This window comes from Leucopleurus acutus (genome assembly GCF_964270905.1).
Source record: "Leucopleurus acutus genome assembly, chromosome: 10".
NCBI classification, from domain to species: Eukaryota; Metazoa; Chordata; class Mammalia; order Artiodactyla; family Delphinidae; genus Leucopleurus; species Leucopleurus acutus.
The window spans coordinates 49,314,542-49,335,202 of NC_139153.1; the positions used below are offsets into that span (position 1 = coordinate 49,314,542).

Consider the following 20,661-nt stretch of genomic DNA (forward strand, 5'->3'; position numbering starts at 1 on the left):
ACATGTAAACCAATATACCATAATATCAACCAATATAGTAAGTGTAGGAATGATGCCATTAACACTGACTGCAAAAAGTGTTTTCACTACTCAGTACTGCAGCTTTCATTCCAACTGGTTACACATATAAACTAAGTTCAACAACATTAAACTTGAAATCATAAAGTTAAAGAATTGCAATACTGCAAATAATGCATAAGAAAATAAGATCTCAAAGAAAGTATGCATATACTTTATACTCTTATGTACTTTGTCAGATCATTTAAATACATAAACCAAGGACACAGTATATATGCCATTAACTTTGAATGCAAAAACTATGAAGTTTTTAAGTTTATTTTGCTATCAACATCTATTAAATAAAGGTTTTTTAAAATTATGTTTTAAAATAACATCAAGGCAGTTTGGAAAAATCTTTCAAATTTTTTAATTTGCATACACCCTACGACCCAGCAATCCCACTCTTAGAAATCTATCCTAAAGAATAACAGCATTGAAGACCAAAAGACAACCCTCAGAATGGGAGAAAATATTTGCAAATGAAGCAACTAACAAAGGATTAATTTCCAAAATTTACAAGCAGCTCATGCAGCTCAATAACCAAAAAACAAACAACCCAATCCAAAAATGGGCAGAAGACCTAAATAGACATTTCTCCAAAGAAGATATACAGACTGCCAACAAACACATGAAAGAATGCTCAACATCATTAATCATTAGAGAAATGCAAATCAAAACTACAATGAGATATCATCTCACACCGGTCAGAATGGCCATCATCAAAAAATCTAGAAACAATAAATGCTGGAGAGGGTGTGGAGAAAAGGGACTCTTGCACTGCTGGTGGGAATGTGAATTGGTTCAGCCACTATGGAGAACAGAATGGAGGTTCCTTAAAAAATTACCAATAGAACTACCATATGACCCAGCAATCCCACTACTGGGCATATACCCTGAGAAAACCAAAATTCAAAAAGAGTCATGTACCAAAATGTTCATTGCAGCTCTATTTACAATAGCCCGGAGATGGAAACAACCTAAGTGCCCATCATCGGATGAATGGATAGAGAAGATGTGGCACATATATACATTGGAATATTACTCAGCCTTAAAAAGAAACGAAATTGAGCTATTTGTAATGAGGTAGATAGACCTAGAGTTTGTCATACAGAGTGAAGTAAGTCAGAAAGAGAAAGACAAATACCGTATGCTAACACATATATATGGAATTTAAGGGAAAAAAACTGTCATGAAGAACCTAGGAGTAAGACAGGAATAAAGACACAGACCTACTGGAGAACGGACTTGACGATATGGGGAGGGGGAAGGGTGAGCTGTGATAGGGCGAGAGAGAGGCATGGACATATATACACTAACAAACGTAAAGTAGATAGCTAGTGGGAAGCAGCCACATGGCACAGGGGTATCGGCTCGGTGCTTTGTGACCGCCTGGAGGGGTGGGATAGGGAGGGTGGGAGGGAGGGAGACGCAAGAGGGAAGAGATACGGGAACATATGTATATGTATAACTGATTCACTTTGTTATAAAGCAGAAACTAACACACCATTGTAAAGCAATTATACCCCAATAAAGATGTTAAAAAAAAAAGAATAAAATTACAAAAAGTGACATTAGCAACCATTCTAGAAGAAGCACACAGCCTCTATAGATATACAAGTAAATTCGCTCTTTTTCCTTAAAGGAGCATTCAAGTGCATTTTGTTCATTTTTACAGTAATGAAAGAGAGTAATGAAAGAGAGTTCATTTTACAGTAATGAAAGGACCTGGTACAAATTATTATATTTTCTCCCTTTAAATGTCAAGGGCAAAAAGTGGAGGGCTCCCCCACCACCCAGAGCCAAGCGCCTGGGCCAGCAGTGGGAGCTGAAGGATCCCCTGTGCTCAGAACACAGGGGCGCCCCGCGAGGCCCCGGGTCCGCGAGGCCCCAGGTGGGTCCGCGAGGCCCCGAGTGAGTCCTTGAGGCCCCGGCCTGGCGCGCGCAGGACCTCGTGCCCAGAGGTTCTGACGCCCCACGAACCGTCCCACATCCCGATGCCAACGGTCGCCTCAGCGCCGTAAGCTTCGCGTCTACAGACTTCGGGGCCGCCCAGAAGCCAAAGCCCGTCGAAGGTCCGACCCCGCTGACCCGCGAGCATGGGCAGCTACCTGAGCATGTACCTGGGCACGGCCAAGGCCGTGCAGCCAGCCCACGCCCAGAAGCGCTGGTCCCCATGGTTCCCATGGACCGGGCCTGCCCGCGGCACTTGCCTCCCGATGGGACGGGACAGGCACCCAATCCTGTGCTACCGCCGCCGCCGCCAGGATCACGGAGCTCTGGTTCGGCAGCAGGCGGCCGCTCCCCGCCGCCCTGCTCAGCTGGAAGTACTACCCGGTCCGTGGGTCCTCGGTGCCCCAGGGCTGGAGGCGCCTTCCCAGTGGGCCGCCCCTCCGCACCTCCTCGGGGCTGGGGTTTTCCGGCCATGGCAACGGTTTCACGATGAGGTCCCAGTGGAACGCCCACCTCTCCTGCCACACGCAGAGCCTGGTGGACATCCGTACCGCCCCCGCTGAAAGCCTAAGCAGCTTGTCCACCTGTCCGTCCAGCCAGGAGTCCCTGGACCCCTGTGCCAAGGAGACTGCGCTGAGGGCCCTCAGCCGATGCGAGGAAGGACAAAGGCGGCTCGACGGGCCTCTCAGGTCTGAGAGCCCCGAGCCCAGGCTGTCGGCCTTCCGGCCCGTTTTGAGGAATGGAGTGGTCCCTGTCTTTGTGCCCAGGCCGGGGCCTCTGAGAAGAAGCATCTGCTCCGGGTGCAAGCGCCTCCGAGAAGAGGACACTGAGCCCCGGCCTGACCAGCAGCCCTGTCTGAGCCTTCCCTGTCTGCCGCCCACCCTGCTGTGAGGCCCCCCCACCCCCCACCCGCCCAGGGCACAGTCACAGAGCCTCGCTGGAGAGATGGGGGCGGATCAGCACTCCCAGGCCTGGGCCAGCCTGACGTCCCCCTTGAGTCCTGAGAGCCAAGGCCACCTCCTCCTGACACTCAAACCCACATTTCTTTTACCCAGCTGACCCCTGCCCGACCCCTGCCCGAGTCACTGGCACGGACCGCCAGGCCAGTTCCCTCCACTCCAGCCAGGAGCTGCCAAGCCCCAGAGCCACCTCTCCTACCTGCAGAGCCCGCCCTGAGGAAGCACCGCTGACATCCAGGCCTGCACTCCCTCCTGCCCACCCACCGTTGCTGCCTTTGCCCCTGAGAAGACCCTTCTCAGAGGACCCTTCTGAGGAAGGCGTGCTTCTCCCCTATTGCCCACTTCATACAGTTTAAAGGTTGTTCTTATTTTAAATAATACTAAAATAGCTTCATTATCCTAAAAAAAAAAATGTTTCTCAGAATACTACTTCCATCCAAATCACTGTTCAAGAATACATGTTTTTTAATACTTAAAAAAAAAAAGAATAACAGCATTGTAACTTATGCATTATGTAAAATGCTCAGTCCAGTACTACTCTTAATATTGAAAAGATTATAAAATTTGACTCATAATATTGAGACTTTTCCCTAACTAATCTATAGAGTCAATGCAATCCCAATAAAAATCTCTACAAGTTTGTTTCTTTGTTGTCAGTGCTATATTTTATTTTGTTTTGAGTTTGTTTTGTAAGACTTGAAAATCTGATTCTAAAATTTATGTGGAATTATATGGAAAGGTACAAGAATTACTAAGACATTCAAGAAGAACAAGGTAGGAGTGCTATGGACTGCATATGTCCCCCAAAATTCATATATTGAAGCCCTAACCCCCAAGGATATTTAGTGATGGTATTTGGAGGCAGAGCCTTTGGGAGGTAATTAGAGTTAGATGAGGTAATGAGGGCAGGGCCCTCATGATGGGATTACTGTCCTTATAAAAGAAAAAGATACAAGAGAGCTGCCTCCCCACTCTTCCATCTCTCCCTAAGTGCATGCAACAAAGAAAGGCCATGCTAGGACATCATGAGATGACAGCTGTGTGCAAATCAAGAAGAGGGACCTCACCAGATACTGAATCTGTTGGCATCTTGATCCTGGACTGCCCAGCCTCCAGAACTCTTGAGAAATAAATGTCTGTTGCTTAAGCCACCTAGTCTATGGAATTCTGGTTTTAAAACTAAGACAGGGAAGACCTGCTCTAATAAGGGCAAGATTTAACATAAAACTATAGTTATGAAGACAGTGTGGGATCAGATCAAAGACAAAGCAAATGACAGAACAGAAACAAGAGTCCAGAAATCCACTCAATGGACACTTAGTTTCTGAAAAAAAGGTAGCACAGTACAGCAGTATGGAAAGAATGGAACAACTGGATAGCTATGTGGGGAGGGGGGCGGTGGTGAAACTTGATCCCTACCTCACACCATATTGAAAAAAATCTTTTCCAAATGGAGTATAGATCCAAATGTGAAAGGTAAAACAGGATAATAATGGGAAATACTCTGAAGGGCAAGAAAAGAATACTAAAAAATGAAAAACACTAGCCATAAAATAAAATATTGATAAACTGGAATGCATTAAAACTAAGAACTTCTGTTCAAAAGACACCATTAAGAGAGTAAAAGGCAAGCCACAGAGTGGAAGCAGATATTCGCAAGGCATGTATCCAATAAAAAACTCCTATCCACACTATATAAAAAAGAACTCCTACAAATCAATAAGACAAAGATAAACCAATAGAAAAATGAGCAAGAGACATAAGCACTTCGCAAAAGAAGTTATCAGTACACAGATGAAAAATGATCAATCTTATTAGTCATCAGCGAAACGCAAATTAAAACTACAATAAGAGAACATTACACACCCACCAGAATGGCTGAAATTAAAGACTAGCAAGGATATAGAGCAACAAGAACTTGGGAAGGTAAAATTGGGAAGGTGGGAAGGTAAAATTCTACAACTATTCTGAAAAACAATGGGCATTACCTTCAATGGTAAAACTATGTATACCCTTTAACCCAGTGATTCTACTCCTAAGTACATAGCAAAAGAAATGCTGGTACATGTGTAGCAAAAGAAATATACAAGAATGTTCACAGCAGCATAATTCATAATAGCCAAAAATTAGACAGCCCAAAGGTTTAACTATAAGGTTTACAACAGAAAGCATACTTAAGTGGTACTATAAAAATTTAAAAAGTTAAAAAAAAGAAGGAAGCAAATATCAAGAAGTCAGGATGAGGGTGCTCTTCTGTGGGGAAGGGAAGTAGCACTCTAATGCTGGCAGTGTTCCTTTTCTTGACCTGGGTGGTGGTCACATAGGGATTCACTTCATAATAATTCACTGATTTATGCATGTATTTTTTATCCTTTTTTCTCTTACCCTCTTTTTACCCTTATTTGTGTACTTATGTTTTACTTGCATGACTCTTATAATCCTTCACAGAAAGAAAAAAAGTTGGAAAAAAAATCTAATCTGAGTTATAGTGCCAGCTCCAAGTCACAAGGAATTAGGAGTTACTTCATAGTTTCCAACCACTAGCTTGAAAATATAGGACTTCTCCCCACATAATGCTATGCTGAACAAATTGTTATCAAATCATTCTGAAAATTTCAAATATTAAAGGCAAAGTATATTATCCTCTCAAATTAAGATATTCAAAGAAAACACTTTACAAAAGCAACAGTACTATTTGAAAAAAAAATTGTACTAAAAAAAAATACCTAGGAATTAAGTAATTTCCCATTTTGTTATCAACAGTAGCATTACATTTTAAATTAATAAGCTTCTTGTAAAAGATTTATTGAAGAAGAAATTCCAAACTTACCTCTCTATTGGGTGTACCTTCATCAAGCTGCTCTGTAAATGAAGACGTCCTGCTCCTGATTCTCGTTGGCGTTGAAGAATTGGAGGAAGCCTAGATTTAAAAATTATTGCACAAATTAGAAAGACTACATTGATGAGCGCACTATGTACTAAGTAGTCCTTCTCATAGTCCATGCCCAAAGAACCCAGTGAAAGGAAGGAAAAGAGCAAATACATGAAAAACAGAAAAGGATAACTGAAACATAATCAACTAGCAGACCCAGGCTATCTACTGGGTCCTTGGTCTGATTCTGCCACCAACTAGAACTATGATCTTAGCTAAATTAACATTTTGAGGGCTAAAATTAACCTCAAAAATAAGGTCGTGATGATAACATAAGATGATAACATTAGGACTTCCCTGGTGGCGCAGTGGTTAAGAATCCTCCTGCCAATGCAGGGGACACGGGTTCAATCCCTGGTCCAGGAAGATCCCACATGCCGGGGAGCAACTAAGCCTGTACGCCACAACTACTGAGCCTGCACTCTAGAGCCCACGAGCCACAACTACTGAGCCTGCGTGCCACAACTACTGAAGTCCGCACACCCAGAGCCCATGCTCCGCAACAAGAGAAGCCACCGCAATGAGAAGCCCGCATACCGCAAAGAAGAGTAGCCCCCGCTCACTGCAACTAGAGAAAGCCCACGTGCAGCAACAAGGACCCAACGTAGCCAAAACTAAATAAAATTTTATTTAAAAGAAGATAACAAAAAAAAAAAAAAAGAAGATAACATTAGGGGAAACTGAAACCAGGTGAGAAGTATATGAAAACTCTCTGTACTATCTTTGCAACTTTCCTATAAATCAAAATTATTCCAAAGTTAAAAGTTCATTAAAAAATAAAGTTGTCGGGGCTTCCCTGGTGGCGCAGTGGTTGAGAATCTGGCTGCCGATGCAGGGGACACGGGTTCATGCCCCAGTCCGGGAAGATCCCACATGCTGCGGAGCGGCTAGGCCCATGAGACATGGCCGCTGGGCCTGCGCGTCCGGAGCCTGTGCTCCGCAACAGGAGAGGCCACAACAGTGAGAGGCCCGCGTACCGCAAAAAAATAAAAAAATAAAAATAAAATCAAATAAAGTTGTCAATTCAATCTTTAAAGTGCCATCCAGCTCTAATATTCAATATAATGAACTGCACAGGTAAACATCTCTCTAATCAAGGAACTTGCTTTGAGAACACCATGCATACCATAGCCCAATACTGAGATGCCAGTCCATTTGTTCTGTAAAGGAACACATGACTCCTATACAGAAACCCACAGGAGAAAGGGCCCCAAATTTAAACTAGGAGTCTGAGGTGTACTCCAAGGTAAGCTAAAAACAGTCCAAAAAGTATAAAACCAAAACTTCAAGACCCCCCATCACCCATAACAAGACCAATCTTAACTCAACTCCACAAAGAAATGTCTCAATGTCTTATCCTTTTGTAGTCTGTACAGCACTACCTAAAAAGGCATTTAATAAATATTTGTTAAATAAATGATTGAATGAACAAATGCAACCCTAATCTGTCAAGTCAGTACCTACTGCTGTGGCTATGCTAGAACAGAGAGGTCACGAGGAATGTTGCACACACATACACACACTCTACACACACATATACATATTCAGTTTACAATAAGTCTAACATTTCTAATCAAGACAGATGTTCAATAAATGGTGCTGGGACAAATGGCCATCCATATGGGGGAGCAATATCAATAAGATCCTCACTTCATACTTAAGCTATATTAAAGATTTAAATGATTTTTAATTGAAATATAAGAGAAAATATGAGAGCCTATTTCTATAATCTCTGAATGGGAAAGAGACTTTTATGTCAGAAGCAGAAATCAAAAGGAATAGATTAATGGGGAGGAGGGGAAAACATCAACAAAACATGACAAAGTTTAATAACCTTTTTTTCTAAACAGCTCTTGTAAGTGCTTGTAAGTCAGAACTCAGAAAACTCACCACCCCAGTCTTCTTTTCACCTAGGGCAGGTGACCTGAACTCCACCAATGAACATACCCACACGAGAGTCTGAGTCATAAGTGGGTAATATGAGAAAACAGACGTGCAAAATTAATACAGTTCATCAGCTGGTGAACATGGAGACACGGAGCTTCACGCAGTCGTTCACAAAAGCTGTCCAGTGCAAGATGCGATGCTGCCAAACTGAGGCAGCTGCAACATTCTTATTAGTGCAGCCCCCCAAGTGTGGCTGAGCAGAGCGATCAGCCCAGACTTTCAGGCCCTCCTGAAAATTCTGTAAGTCACCAACTATTGATTAATAGACCCCTTTTCTGCTTAACTAGCTAGACTGAGTTCTGTTGCTTACAGCGTAGAATTCCAGCACACACATACCTTCTACAAGATGAACCAGAAAAATCAACATGTGACAGAAGGAATTAGCTATGTGCAGCAGTTACCTTAGGGGATAAGATATCCCTTCTCAATCAAGATAAAACAGAAACAGGAAGGCCTTAAAATTTTAAGCAACAAAATGGTTGAATGTGAAATAAAGCTGAAGCTTATCAATGTTTAAATGTCTAGAAAATGTATGAAGCCAACATTGCGCTTAGAAAATGGGAAGGGAAAGCAGGGACAGTGTTTACCCAGGACTGAAACAAGAATCACAAGTATTCAGAGCACTTCAGAAACAGTTCTCACTGAAGTTGAGGGAAGTGCAATAACCCTTCCCACACCTAGAGCCATAAATTTCAAACCATGCCAGCTTCAAAGGCTGTAGATGTTTCAAACGCTACCACTATGACCAGGAGAAACTCCATTTGTATCTACTTTTAAATGGTTGTATGTAATATCTCCTTTAATAAAAGAGAGCCACCAGGACTGCCCTCCATTGCAGGCGACATGGGTTCAGTCCCTGGTTGGGGACCTAAGATCCCACATGCCACAGGGCAACTAAGCCCGCGTGCCCCAACTACAGAGCCCACATGCTCTGGAGCCCCTGTGCCACAACTAGAGAGAAACCCGCATGCTGCAACTAAGACCCGATGCAGCAAAAAATAAATAAATAAATATTTTTAAAAACAGACCAAAAAATAAATAAATAAAACAAAAGGGTCACTGAGAGGGCAAAAAGTTAGGAAAGTAATTAGAGAAGTAACACTAGGCTAAAGGATATAGCTCTTAGCTAACCCTCTCTGTTGTGATGTCATAATATCCAAAAAATTTGGGGGTTAATAATTCAGCTTTCCAAATGCCCAGATGCCAGGACAGGGCTACTTCAGACAGGGACCTTGAAATCACTTGAAAAGTACACCTCCATTGTGAATTTTTTTAAGTGGCACTATGTCTTTTTACTTTGGCCTCATGTGAGCCTAATCATAATTGGAGCCTCATCAGCTCTGGATAAGCCGGCAAAATCAAATGTTGGGGTTTATAAAGTTAAAGAATAGGTTCTAACACACACTGTCCTCCGAAAAGTAGTACCACGTGGCAAGGTTTGGCCTGATGGCTTGTAGGTCTTCCTCTGGAGTTGCAAAAGTAAGGATCACATGAGGGAATGGATATGACTGTAAAGTATAAAACATGCATAAAAAACTAACTGTACTTGAGTGTTTATCCCAAAGTCCTGGATCTTTAACAGGCTATCCTCTCACTTCAAAATATATAAGGATTTAGATTCCTTCAAACTAAATTTGGTCTAATTAATTCTTATAGCTTAGAAATCTGTCTTCAGATTTCTCATGGCTATTTACCAAAAAACCTGATGGCTATAACCAGGCTCAGAATTTATATTTTTATTGCCAACTAACTGATTTTAATTGACCATAGCCCTCAACTTCAGTATAAAAAACCCATTTTAGTCACTGTGGTATGCAGAATTTGAAGATGACCCCAAATGACCCTCACCTTGTGAATATGAGATATCACTGCCCTGATTATCTTACCTTACATAGCAAAAAGGTTTCTGCAGGTATATTTAAGGTTACTAACCAGTTGACTGTGAGTTAATTGAAAGGAAATTGTCTGGGTGGGTCCAACCTAATCACACAAGCCCTTCAAATGGGTCCAGAGTGCAGAGGCAGCAGCAGAAAGCAGAGAGATGTACTCCTGCTACCCTGAAAGAAAAGGCATGTGGGGGCCAAGTGGCAAGGAACTGTGGGCAGCCCTAGGAGCTGAGAGCGGTCCCGTTCAACAGCCAGCAAGAAATAAGGACCTCTGTCCTACAACCACAAAGGACTAAATTCTACCACGACCACATGAGCATGGAAGAGGACCCTCACCTCCAGATGAGAACACAGTTTGGACAATAATTGATCTTAGTCTTATGAGACCCTGAGCAGAGAAGCCAGTCATGTCATGCCAGACTTCTGACATACAGATTGTGAAACAATAACTGGGTTTTTAGGCAGCAAGGTTGTGGTAATGTGTTATGCAACATTAGGAAGCTAGTACAGTCACCTTTAGGAATAATAAGCCTTGAACACCATGACTTTTCATTACCCATCAAGACTCTATCAGATGTCACCCTGATCCTCTCACACTCTCACCACACCAGGAGTAACTGTCTCTCAACCCTATGGTACAGAGACTACATCTACCCTTCAAGACAAATGCAACACCAGCACAGCACCTTAGCAGGCTCTGTTAAATAAAGAAGCGTTCTGTAATTACAAATGTTTTCAAATACTTTCTCTTTTGATTCTCACAACCAATCTGAAAGGTAAGCAGGACAGTTATCATCCCCAATTTCCTGACAAGAAAGTAAGAAGCTCACAGTGCTTATGTGGCTTGATCAGGTTGCATACTGCAAGATCTGGGTTAGCAAACAGGTCTTCTGAGCCCCTCATCCACTTCCCCAGTATTCTTTGGATCACTATTTCTCAAATTTTTTTCACTGGGACCCACAGTAAAACAACAACATCCTTTTCACACAGACACTTCTAAAACAAAAGTTTTATGAAACCTTAACCTTTACAACATAAGATGCCACATTTTGACCTAATCTAGTCTTTCATTTAAAAAAAAAAAAAGCTGATCCCAATCCACAGATTCCACAACCCACCTGAACTGCTTTCATCATACCATGTTGTCTGTATAAGAACAATGTTGATAAACATGGCCACTATTAAATCTAGAATACATCAAATATATCTAATATATTTTAAATATACCACAAAATAGAAATTAAAAAGCATTAATTCTACGTTGAACAACAAAATCTAAAGATAACAAAAACACAAATTTTGGACATTCACATTACTGGGAAGTTCTACATTAAAGTCAAAACTATGTTAATCATAGTTTATTCCATAAGGGGCTCTATTATCTGGGAGTTTTCATAGAAAGAATTACTCAAAATAGCTGAATTGTTAGATAGATATCTATCTAAAGTTATAGATTCAAGATGGTTAAACCTCACTAATACCTGAAGGGGTTTGGAGATAACAATGAGGTTTAACCATTTTGAATCTACACTTTTCTGAAATCAGGTTTTACCTTTCCGAAAATAACTAATTCTAGTTTCCAAAGATAAAAGGAAATTGAATATAATTTAACATTTTCTAGGTCAGTTGTCATTCCTGTCAATATGCTACTTGTAGTTTATCTTCTCTGTCCATTTTAGCCTGCTACTAGTTTAGAAACTAGATAACTACATTTACTGGAACTGTAGACAAAATAAGCATAAGGAAGCTCTAAGCGAGGGATTTTTTAAAGTATTCTTATGAACAACATACATTAACTATGGAATGTGAAGTTAGTGACATTAAAATTTGGGCTGCTTAGAGGCCTTTTGACACTACTCAGTTCTCAAGTTATGCCCCCAATAGATGATATGTTATTCTTACACAAGCATAACAAACACCTGGCTTCACTTCTCCCTCCCACACCCATGGTAATCAATAACGGCAAGGACAAAGCCGTAGACTCCTTCTCACCACGGCACTCCTGAAAGTCTCTGCCAAATCCATCTGACATCCCAGCTATAAAGGAATGGCCAAAGTAACTGGGAGTTGATGCTTCACATAAACCTCTGTATACTAGTTACCAAAATTATTAGAGCTTTCCATTATGTCTGTAATAAAGTACCTTCCACATCCTGACATCTAAATAGTAGTGCCAGAAATGAAATATTGCTGTTCATGTTATAAATGCTTACCTCGCAAAAACAGCCCTTCAATATGGCAAAATCCACTCATTCAAAAGTAATTTAAGGAGACTTCTAGTTAAACATAGTAGATTGGCTGCATATGTTCCTATTTTCTCTCCCTCCCAAAGAGTTAAATTTCAACCAATTTTCAGAATACTGGATGTGAGTGAAAGAATACTAAAGTAACAGTACTGCTGGACAGCCACTACAACCCCATGGAGAAGGGAATAGTGATGAGAAGAAGCCTATTTTCATCCCCAGAACCCTAAAAAGACTTAGGACTTAAAGCTAAAGTTATAAAGCAAGATGAGACAGGATCAAAACCAGGAAGATTGGTTGAAAGAGTCCCCAGGTCCCCTGTCCCACCTTACATAGCCTCTGAAGAAACAGAGGTTTATTTTCTGGAGCCAATGAGGCTTCAAACTGGGTGAAACCAAGCACAGTAAGACAGGAGAGAAGGGTAAAGTGCGTGACTAAACAGAGCAGGATTAGGCGATGTTCTGCACAGTGAACAGTGGAACCTCCAGCAGTCCTTCTCAGACCTGCTTCCAGAAACTTGGCAGCTAGGTCTCTGATTACCAACATGTAGATATTTCTCCCAACAATAAAACCAGTTTACAGCATGTCACCCACCAGTGAGCCCCAGTGTCAATCACATGCTACTTCCAAATAGCACCAGATTGTTAGTACCTAGCCCTTAAATATGAATAGATAGCCCAGAGCACTCAATAAAGAAAATTTCCAATGTAAGAGGGAGCCAAAAACAAGAAGAAGAAAAAAACCCAAAACCAAAAAACAAACATGGGACTTCCCTGGTGGTCCAGTGGTTAAGACTCCACGCTCCCAATGCAGGGGTCCCGGTTCAATCCCTGGTCAGGGAACTAGATCCTGCTCACCACAACTACGACCCAGCGCAGCCAAGTAAATAAATAAATAAACAAATTTTTTTTAAAAACCCTAACACAATAAAGATTAAAAGAAAACAAAAGAAAAAAATCCCCATTATTCTCAGAGAGAGAAAAGATATATCACTATGTCAAGAGCAATGCTATGAAAAAGCAAAAGACAATAAGAAACAGCCTTTGGAAATTTAAAAATAGTGTAGCCAAAATTTAAAATTCAATTGAAGAAAACTAACACATTGTAAATCAACTATACTTCAATAAATAAATATATAAAACAAAAAATTCAACTGAAGAGTTAAATTGAAGCACATTCTCAAAAACAGAATAAAAAAATAAAAATAGACCATAAAGGGTAAAAAATAATAAATGGGAATCTATCCTGAAGGCACAAAAGCTAACTAACTGGACTTTCAGGACAGAAGAGAAAAAACAAAGGGGAGGGGATTATTAAAGAAATAATACCTAAAAGTTTCCAAGAATTTAAGCACAGGAGTCACCACACTTAAACCGTCCACTGGGTGTCCAACACAATGCAAAAATAAACAGTGTTTACTTCTCTTCCTCCCCAAAACCCAAAACCCACTGAAATAAAGGTTAAAAAAAATTAGAAAAGCAGACAGATTAACACTCTAGAACAAGAGAGAGAACACCACAGGCAAAAAGAAAATAAATTTTTGAAGACTCAAAGGCAAAAGGATTCAAATTGGTGGAAAAATCAGGGCAAAGGTAGCCATAACCCTGAACACGCACAGAAGCTCTGCGGGAGAGGCAGCAGCAACTTTCTGCAACAGGAAAAAAAAAAAATCACAGTTTTAGACACTATAAAGGGAGATTACTGCTCTCAGCAATGTGTTAAGTGTCTGCAAGACGAAGAGGTACCTGGCGTCAGCCTCCCCCAAACCAAATAGATCTCCAGACAACAGTAACAGCCAAATATAAAGAGCAACACCTTGGAGGAGTTAGCGCTCCAATAGCAGGGGCTGGTACCACAAAGCAGCAGGGTAACAATACGCCCCAGACCGACCAAGGCAATCCCAGTCCCACCCAGTTCATGCCAGTTTATGTTCCAAGATAACTGCCACTAGCGTCCCCATTCATTCATAAGAACGTCTGGATACTAAATCTTATGGTCACCTTTCAAAGCAGGACTCTCTGTGTTTTGGCTGGCCCTCGACACAGGAGAGTAGCAGGTAAGAGCAGAGAAAACCCATGTTAGCTACTGAAATAAACCACCCTCCAGGTCTTCATAAATATAAACAAACAACCAATAATAACAAGACATTTTTCTCAAAAAAAAAGAAAAAAGATAAACGATGACAAGTATGAAGAAATACAGGTTTAACAAGTAACCCAGAGCAATCAGATAAATCAAGGAAGAGAACTTAAATATATATGTACGTATAATATATAACACTTATCCTGCAAGAGTTTTGAGAAGCTCTAGTTTCTGTTAAAACACAAGCTGCTACTAAAAACTGAAACAAAGCAACAAGCATAGTGCTCTGGTTAAGAGAATGGGCTTTAGAGCAAGACTGTCTGGGTTCATATCTCGGCTTTACCGCTTAGCTGTGTGGTACTAGCTGTCTACCACAGGCAAGTTATTTAACCTCCCTAGGCCTCAATTTCTTATCTGTAAAATGGGGATAATACAAATCCACACCTTTTATTATTTCATGTATTAATTTAGTTAATACATGCAATGCAGCAAGAAAGCACGTGGCTAAAAATAACTATCCAGTGTTGACTAGTGTTATTATTTGTGGAAATTAAATATATGATTAGGGTTTCCCTGGTGGTACAGTGGTTAAGAATCCGCCTGCCAATGCAGGGGACATGGGTTTGAGCCCTGGTTCAGGAAGATCCCTCATGCCGCGGAGCAACTAAGCCCGTGCGCCACAACTACTGAGCCTATGCTCTAGAGCCTGCGAGCCACAACTACTGAAGCCCGCACACCTAGAGCCCGTGTTCCGCAACAAGAGAAGCCACTGTGATGAGAAGCCCGTGCACCGCAACAAAGAGTAGACCCCGCTCGCAGCGACTAGAGAAAGCCCGCGTGCAGCAACGAAGACCCAACGCAGCCAGTAAATAAATAAATCAATAAATATTTTTTTTAAAAAGGAGGGGGCAACGGGAGAGGCCACAACAGAGAAAGGCCCGCATACTGCAAAGAAAAAAAAAAAAAAAAAGAGGGGGACTGGGCTTCCCTGGTGGCGCAGTGGTTGAGAGTCCGCCTGCGGATGCAGGGAACATGGGCTCGTGCCCCGGTCCGGGAAGATCCCACATGCCGCAGAGCGGCTGGGCCCGTGAGCCATGGCCGCTGAGCCTGCGCTCCGCAATGGGAGAGGCCACAGCAGTGAGAGGCCCGCATACCGCAAAAAAAAAAGGAGGGAGACTTAAGAAAAAAAAGAAGAAAACTGGAAATTTTCTAGCATCAAGGAAAAAAGAAAAGATTCAAAGATCAAGTTAACTACCAATAAAGAAAGAACAAGTTTGGAATTAGACTTTTCATCAGCACACATGATGCTAGAAGGAAGAAAAACAGTCAATGGTCTGAGGGAAACTTTTCAACCTGGAATTTAATAGCTAGTCAAATAAATGTTTAAGTGAGAACGTCTTCCTAATATTTTGTGGTTTAGAAGGTGAAGAAACCAAATGCTGTTAGCCAAAATCCTATACTTTTAAGAGCCCTGACCTTTATCAACACATTAACTGAATTTCTACATCAAAGTTTCCAGCCCTGCTTTCTCACCTGGGCCCAGGAGGATGCACTTTTGAATCTGCCTACAGCTTCCGTGGGATGTAAAGTTAAGGTATGTATAATTTGCATCTATGTCTTGGGGTCTTTGAACATCACAGTTTAACAAATTGGGTTAATTCATCCTGAAAGCTACAGAGACAAAGACTCTCTAGAATTTTTTCCTCCAGCTCTTCCTATCAAACTAAGAAGCAGATGAGAGAACTTTGTATGGCCCGTACCCTATTCAAGTTTCACACAGATTTTTTAAATCACATGAACAAGGACTGTTTAAATTATTTAAAACATGAGAACTTAATGTATATTCTATATAAAGTAATACAAATAGCCACTATATGCTCCCTGGTCAAAATACAGATTTATAAACATTCAAGACATTCTGATTTTTCTGATCTAAATATTCTCTCTGGGAGTTACGCTTTTTAGATTGAGGCTAATTATTTTGCCAAGTGGCGTTTACAAAAAGCCTATGTTCCTTCAGAAAGTGACTCTTTCCTCTGCTGTCTGTGGAATTTTAAAAAAATTTCTATTACATAAACTATTATTTTGAGGCCCCACTCTAAAAAAGCTATAATTCTGCAGGTTTGGGGTAGCCCCACATTTTGCAATTTTTTTAATTTAATTTTTTTTATTGTGGTAAAGTATACATAACATAAAAGTTACCATTTTAAACATTTGTAGGTGTACAGTTCAGTGGTATTAATTATATTTACACTGTTGTGCAACCATCACCACTATCCATCTCCAGAACTTTTTCATCCTCCCAAGCTGAAAATCTGTTCTTATTAAACAGTAATTCCCCACTCCCCTCTCCCCTCTCCAGCCCCTGGCAACCACCATTCTATTTTTTGTCTCTATGAAACTGACTAATCTAGGTACCCCATACAAGTGGAATCATACAACTGTCCATTTGCGCCTGTGCTTTTTATAATTTTTAAGTTTCAGTAATATTTGAAAAAGGCTGAAAATGTTAAAAAATATTTTTATTCATGGCACTACATATATGTTAAGAAGTTAGAAAGTATTCTATATTACTTTTTAATAATTTTTATCAAATTCATTCTGTAAGGAATTTAAAAATCCAAGTAGATATTTGTTGTTAAAAAAATATTAAATGGAGGGACTTCCCTGGCGGTCCAGTGGTAAAGAATCCACCTTACAATACAGGGGATGCGGGTTCGCTCCCTGGTCAGAGAACTAAGATCCAGCATGTCACGGGGCAACTAAGCCGTGTGCTGCAAACTACAGAGCCCACGCGCCCTGGAGCCTGCGCGCCACAACTAGAGAAAAGAAAACCTGCACACCACAACTAAAGAGAAGCCGGCGCACCGCAACTTGAGAGAAGCTGTGGGCAGCAACAAAAGATCCCACATGCCTCAACGAAGATCCCGCGTGCTGCAACTAAGACCCGACGCAGCCAAAAATAAATAAAATAAATAAATAATAAATAAATCTTAAAATATATATATATTAGGGCTTCCCTGGTGGTGCAGTGGTTGAGAGTCCGCCTGCCGATGCAGGGGACGTGGGTTCGTGCCCCGGTCTGGGAGGATCCCACATGCCGCAGAGCGGCTGGGCCTGTGAGCCATGGCCGCTGAGCCTGCGCGTCCGGAGCCTGTGCTCTGCAACGGGAGAGGCCACAACGGTGAGAGGCCCGTGTACCGCAAAAAAAAAAAAAAAAAAGAAGGGTTCAAATAAACTTAGCACCAACCAAAGAGAAGTGACTGGGGACTACAGAAGGCTGTCTTTTATTGAATGCTTTCAAAAACTTAAGGGACCCTTATAGTGTTACTAACACTATTAGTATTACTGAAAGTTTTGCAAATATTATGATGCAAATCGTTCATTTATCCCGGAATTATCAAGACCTGACAACTCACTCTACTTGAAACATCCCTATCAGGCAATCTCCCCTCTGGAAAGCAAGCTAAGAACCAGGAAGTATGCACACACAGGCCCCCAAAATCTCAAAACAAAGGTCTCAAACTTTATGTTAATAACACTAAAATACACTAAAGAATCTCTTAGGTACTTGTCCTTATTTTACACAAAATTTTAGAAGTTTAGTGTCTTGTCTTGATTTAAAGCCCAAACAATTCAGAAGTTGGAAGAACAACACTGGGAAGATAGCAAGGGAGGCTACAAAGTAATTACAAAAAGTAGACCAAAAACAAATCCTCCTGAGTGGGTAAAAGGGAATTGTCTTTCACACACCATTAAATTCCTGAGGGCATGGTGCCTTCAACACAAAATAATTCATACTCAAAACTGAAGACATGGGCTTCCCTGGTGGCGCAGGGGTTGGGAGTCTGCCTGCCGATGCAGGGGACATGGGTTCGTGCCCCGGTGCGGGAGGATCCCACATGCCACGGAGCGGCTGGGCCCGTGAGCCATGGCTGCTGGGCCTGCGTGTCCGGAGCCTATGCTCCGCAACGGGAGAGGCCACAGCAGTGAGAGGCCCGCGTACAGGGAAAAAAAAAAAAAAAAAAAAGAAGAAATTGATATTATACAAATTCAGGATCCTTTGCACGAGAAAACAAGGATATGTGTAATCTGTTATAAAAGGACTGTCCCATCAAAAAATATTTGTTTAATTCATGCTTGAAAGAAATCCTTAACTCTGAAAACAATAATCCAGAACTTCGGGACTTCCCTGATGGTGCAGTGGTTAAGAATCTGCCTGCCAACACAGGGGACACGGATTCGATCCCTGGTCTGGGAAGGTCCCACATCCTGCAGAGCAACTAAGCCCGTGAGCCACAACTACTGAGTCCGGGTGCCACAACTACCGAAGCCCACATGCCTAGAGCCCGTGCTCCGCAACAAGAGAAGCCACCGCAATGAGAAGCCTGCACACTGCAACGAAGAGTAGCCCCCGCTCGCCACAACTAGAGACAGCCCGCGCGCAGCAACGCGCAAAACAAACAAGCAAACAAAAAAAAACAACACTGAAGTGAATATCCATGTGGCTAACTGCTTAATACATCCTAAATTTTCTTAGAATAAATTTCTACAGGTGGAATCCTGGATCAGTGATATGTATAGAGTCCCTTACATTCACTACCACGCCTGTTTCCCCACATTCCTCATCTGTACCTCATATTTTAGTTTTTCCTTTGTTTCTTAAATAATGGTGTTTTGTAAAATTTAAAAGCTTGTGGTAAATGGTATGAAAAGTAAAATTTTAGTACTGAAATCTTAATCACTATTTACGGTTCACTTGGGAGAATGAACAAGCAAGCTTTCAGTACCATGTACCTATGTATCTCAACCACTGTTTCCCTCTAGGGGAGCTTTACATTTTTAGAGAACAACTTCAATTTACAGCTTCAGAATAAATTCAATAGTTGTTTGATTTAGTAGTTGTTAATTAGTTAGCTATATTTAAAAGTTGTATACGATAAATGTTATGTTAAAGATGTTTAGAATGCCTCCAAATTAGTCAAAACAGCCTTTCTTGTAGAAACTCTAAAGTTAAGAGAGAGATTTGCTCCATCTGTTGAGACTCTGAAAGGCTGGGAAGGAATTTAGCAGTCGCCCTCCCCTTTGCTGAAGGGACCACGTGCTGCCAGCACCCAAACACACAATCACAGCTGCTTAGGAAACTGCTTCTGCTTCTTTAAATTAACACTACTAACACGCCCCGTTTTTCCTGAAAACTGTCATTTCCTGAAGCAACAGCGTTCGTGAAAAACAAATATTAACGAGACTTGAAGAAGCAGAGCCGAGCTGCGGACAGGCGCAAGCCCTGCTGGGCCGCGCAGTGTCAGCCCCTCCGCCCGTCCCGGATCAACCAAGTTATGCGAAGTGACTAACTCGTGACAGCCTCGGGCGCTGGACACCGGCCACACCGCCACCTCTTTCAGGTCCCAGTGCTCCTGCAAGGAGCCTGGGCAGGAATGGCTCGACCCCTGGCCCTCACCCCTGGACCAGGGTTTGGAATTAGACTTCGTCAAGGGCCAGGGGCCCCTCCGTACTCAATCTCGGGTCGGGGATCAGAGAGGGGACTTCAGTCGAGAGATCAGATGTTACAAGGGACCCTGGTTTTCCCATTCCGCCCTCATTCTTGAGTTGGGGTCTCGGATGGTTGGTGGAACCTTCGATATGGCTCAAAAATCATGAAAGATCGGAGCCCTTCTCACTTATTCTCAGACCGGGTTGGGCATTGGGGGAAATTACCAGAGGTCAGGTATCACGAATCCAGCCTCCCCCAACCAGAACGGAGTTTTAGGATAGGGGACCCGGGTCAGGAATCACGGAGGACCTGGACCGCCCTAAGCTCTTTCCCAGTCCGGGGTCTGGGGGAAGCCTCAGGTTAGAGGTCAAAGGTCAGGGAACTAGGGGAGCGCGGCGGCCATAGTACCAGAGTAGAGGCCAGCGCCTGCTGGAACTGCTGCTGCTCCTCGCTGATCTTTTGCTTCAGTTTCTTGAACATGGCGCAACGCGGGTTCCTGAATGTGAATGAGACCTGAGGGCGAGTGCTCTGAGAGACCCGGCCGCGGCGGCGACGGAGGGTTCTCTACACCAGGGACCGCGGGGGCCGGGCCTCGCCTCTCCTCCTTGGCCTCGCGGGCGGGTCGGCACACTCGTCCTGCGGGTGTCGGCGTCGCCGCCGCCGCGTCTCTCTCTTCTGGGTGCCACCGGTTGGCCTCGGCCCCCCATCCAGCTCCTGCGGCAGCGGCGGCGGCGGCGACAACGGCACCAGGTGAGCGTGTGCCCAAGGCGCCTGCGCGGCCTACGTGGAGCTCGCCGAGGGAGTGCTACGGAGTGCCGGAGGGGACAAGCTGGAGTCGGGCCCGCACATGCGCGCTCCAGGGTCGCTCCCGGAAGATGCAGGGGTTTGCGCTGCTTATGCTCACTGCGTGCATAGATGCCCTCAGATCCCGAGCTACGCTGACGCACACCGGGGCTTCGGCGCTGCGAAGTCTGGTGGGGAGGGTGCTGCTTCTGTTGAGGACCGCAAGGCTGACAATTCTGCCGCAAAGAACCGCATGTGTGGGTGTCCGGGGTGCGAGAAGAGGCGACCCAGGGAACCTGCCGAGGGCTCTGAAGGATAGTGTACT

At 42.8% G+C, this 20,661-nt stretch overlaps 1 protein-coding gene across 4 annotated transcripts in view; it reads right to left on the minus strand.

Moving 5' to 3' along the window:
* GOLGA4 (golgin A4) overlaps positions 1–20,317 on the minus strand; it is a 105,917-nt gene extending 85,600 nt beyond the window's left edge. For all 4 annotated transcript variants that reach the window (XM_082848452.1, XM_082848451.1, XM_082848450.1 and 1 more), the window contains exons 1-2: positions 19,962–20,317; positions 5,800–5,889 (exon numbers count right to left, since the gene is read on the minus strand). In XM_082848452.1, the coding sequence (XP_082704578.1) occupies positions 5,800–5,889; positions 19,962–20,033 (162 nt within the window). In that variant the 5' untranslated portion in view covers positions 20,034–20,317. The remainder of the gene's footprint in view (positions 1–5,799; positions 5,890–19,961) is intronic.
* Positions 20,318–20,661: the final 344 nt, after the last annotated feature.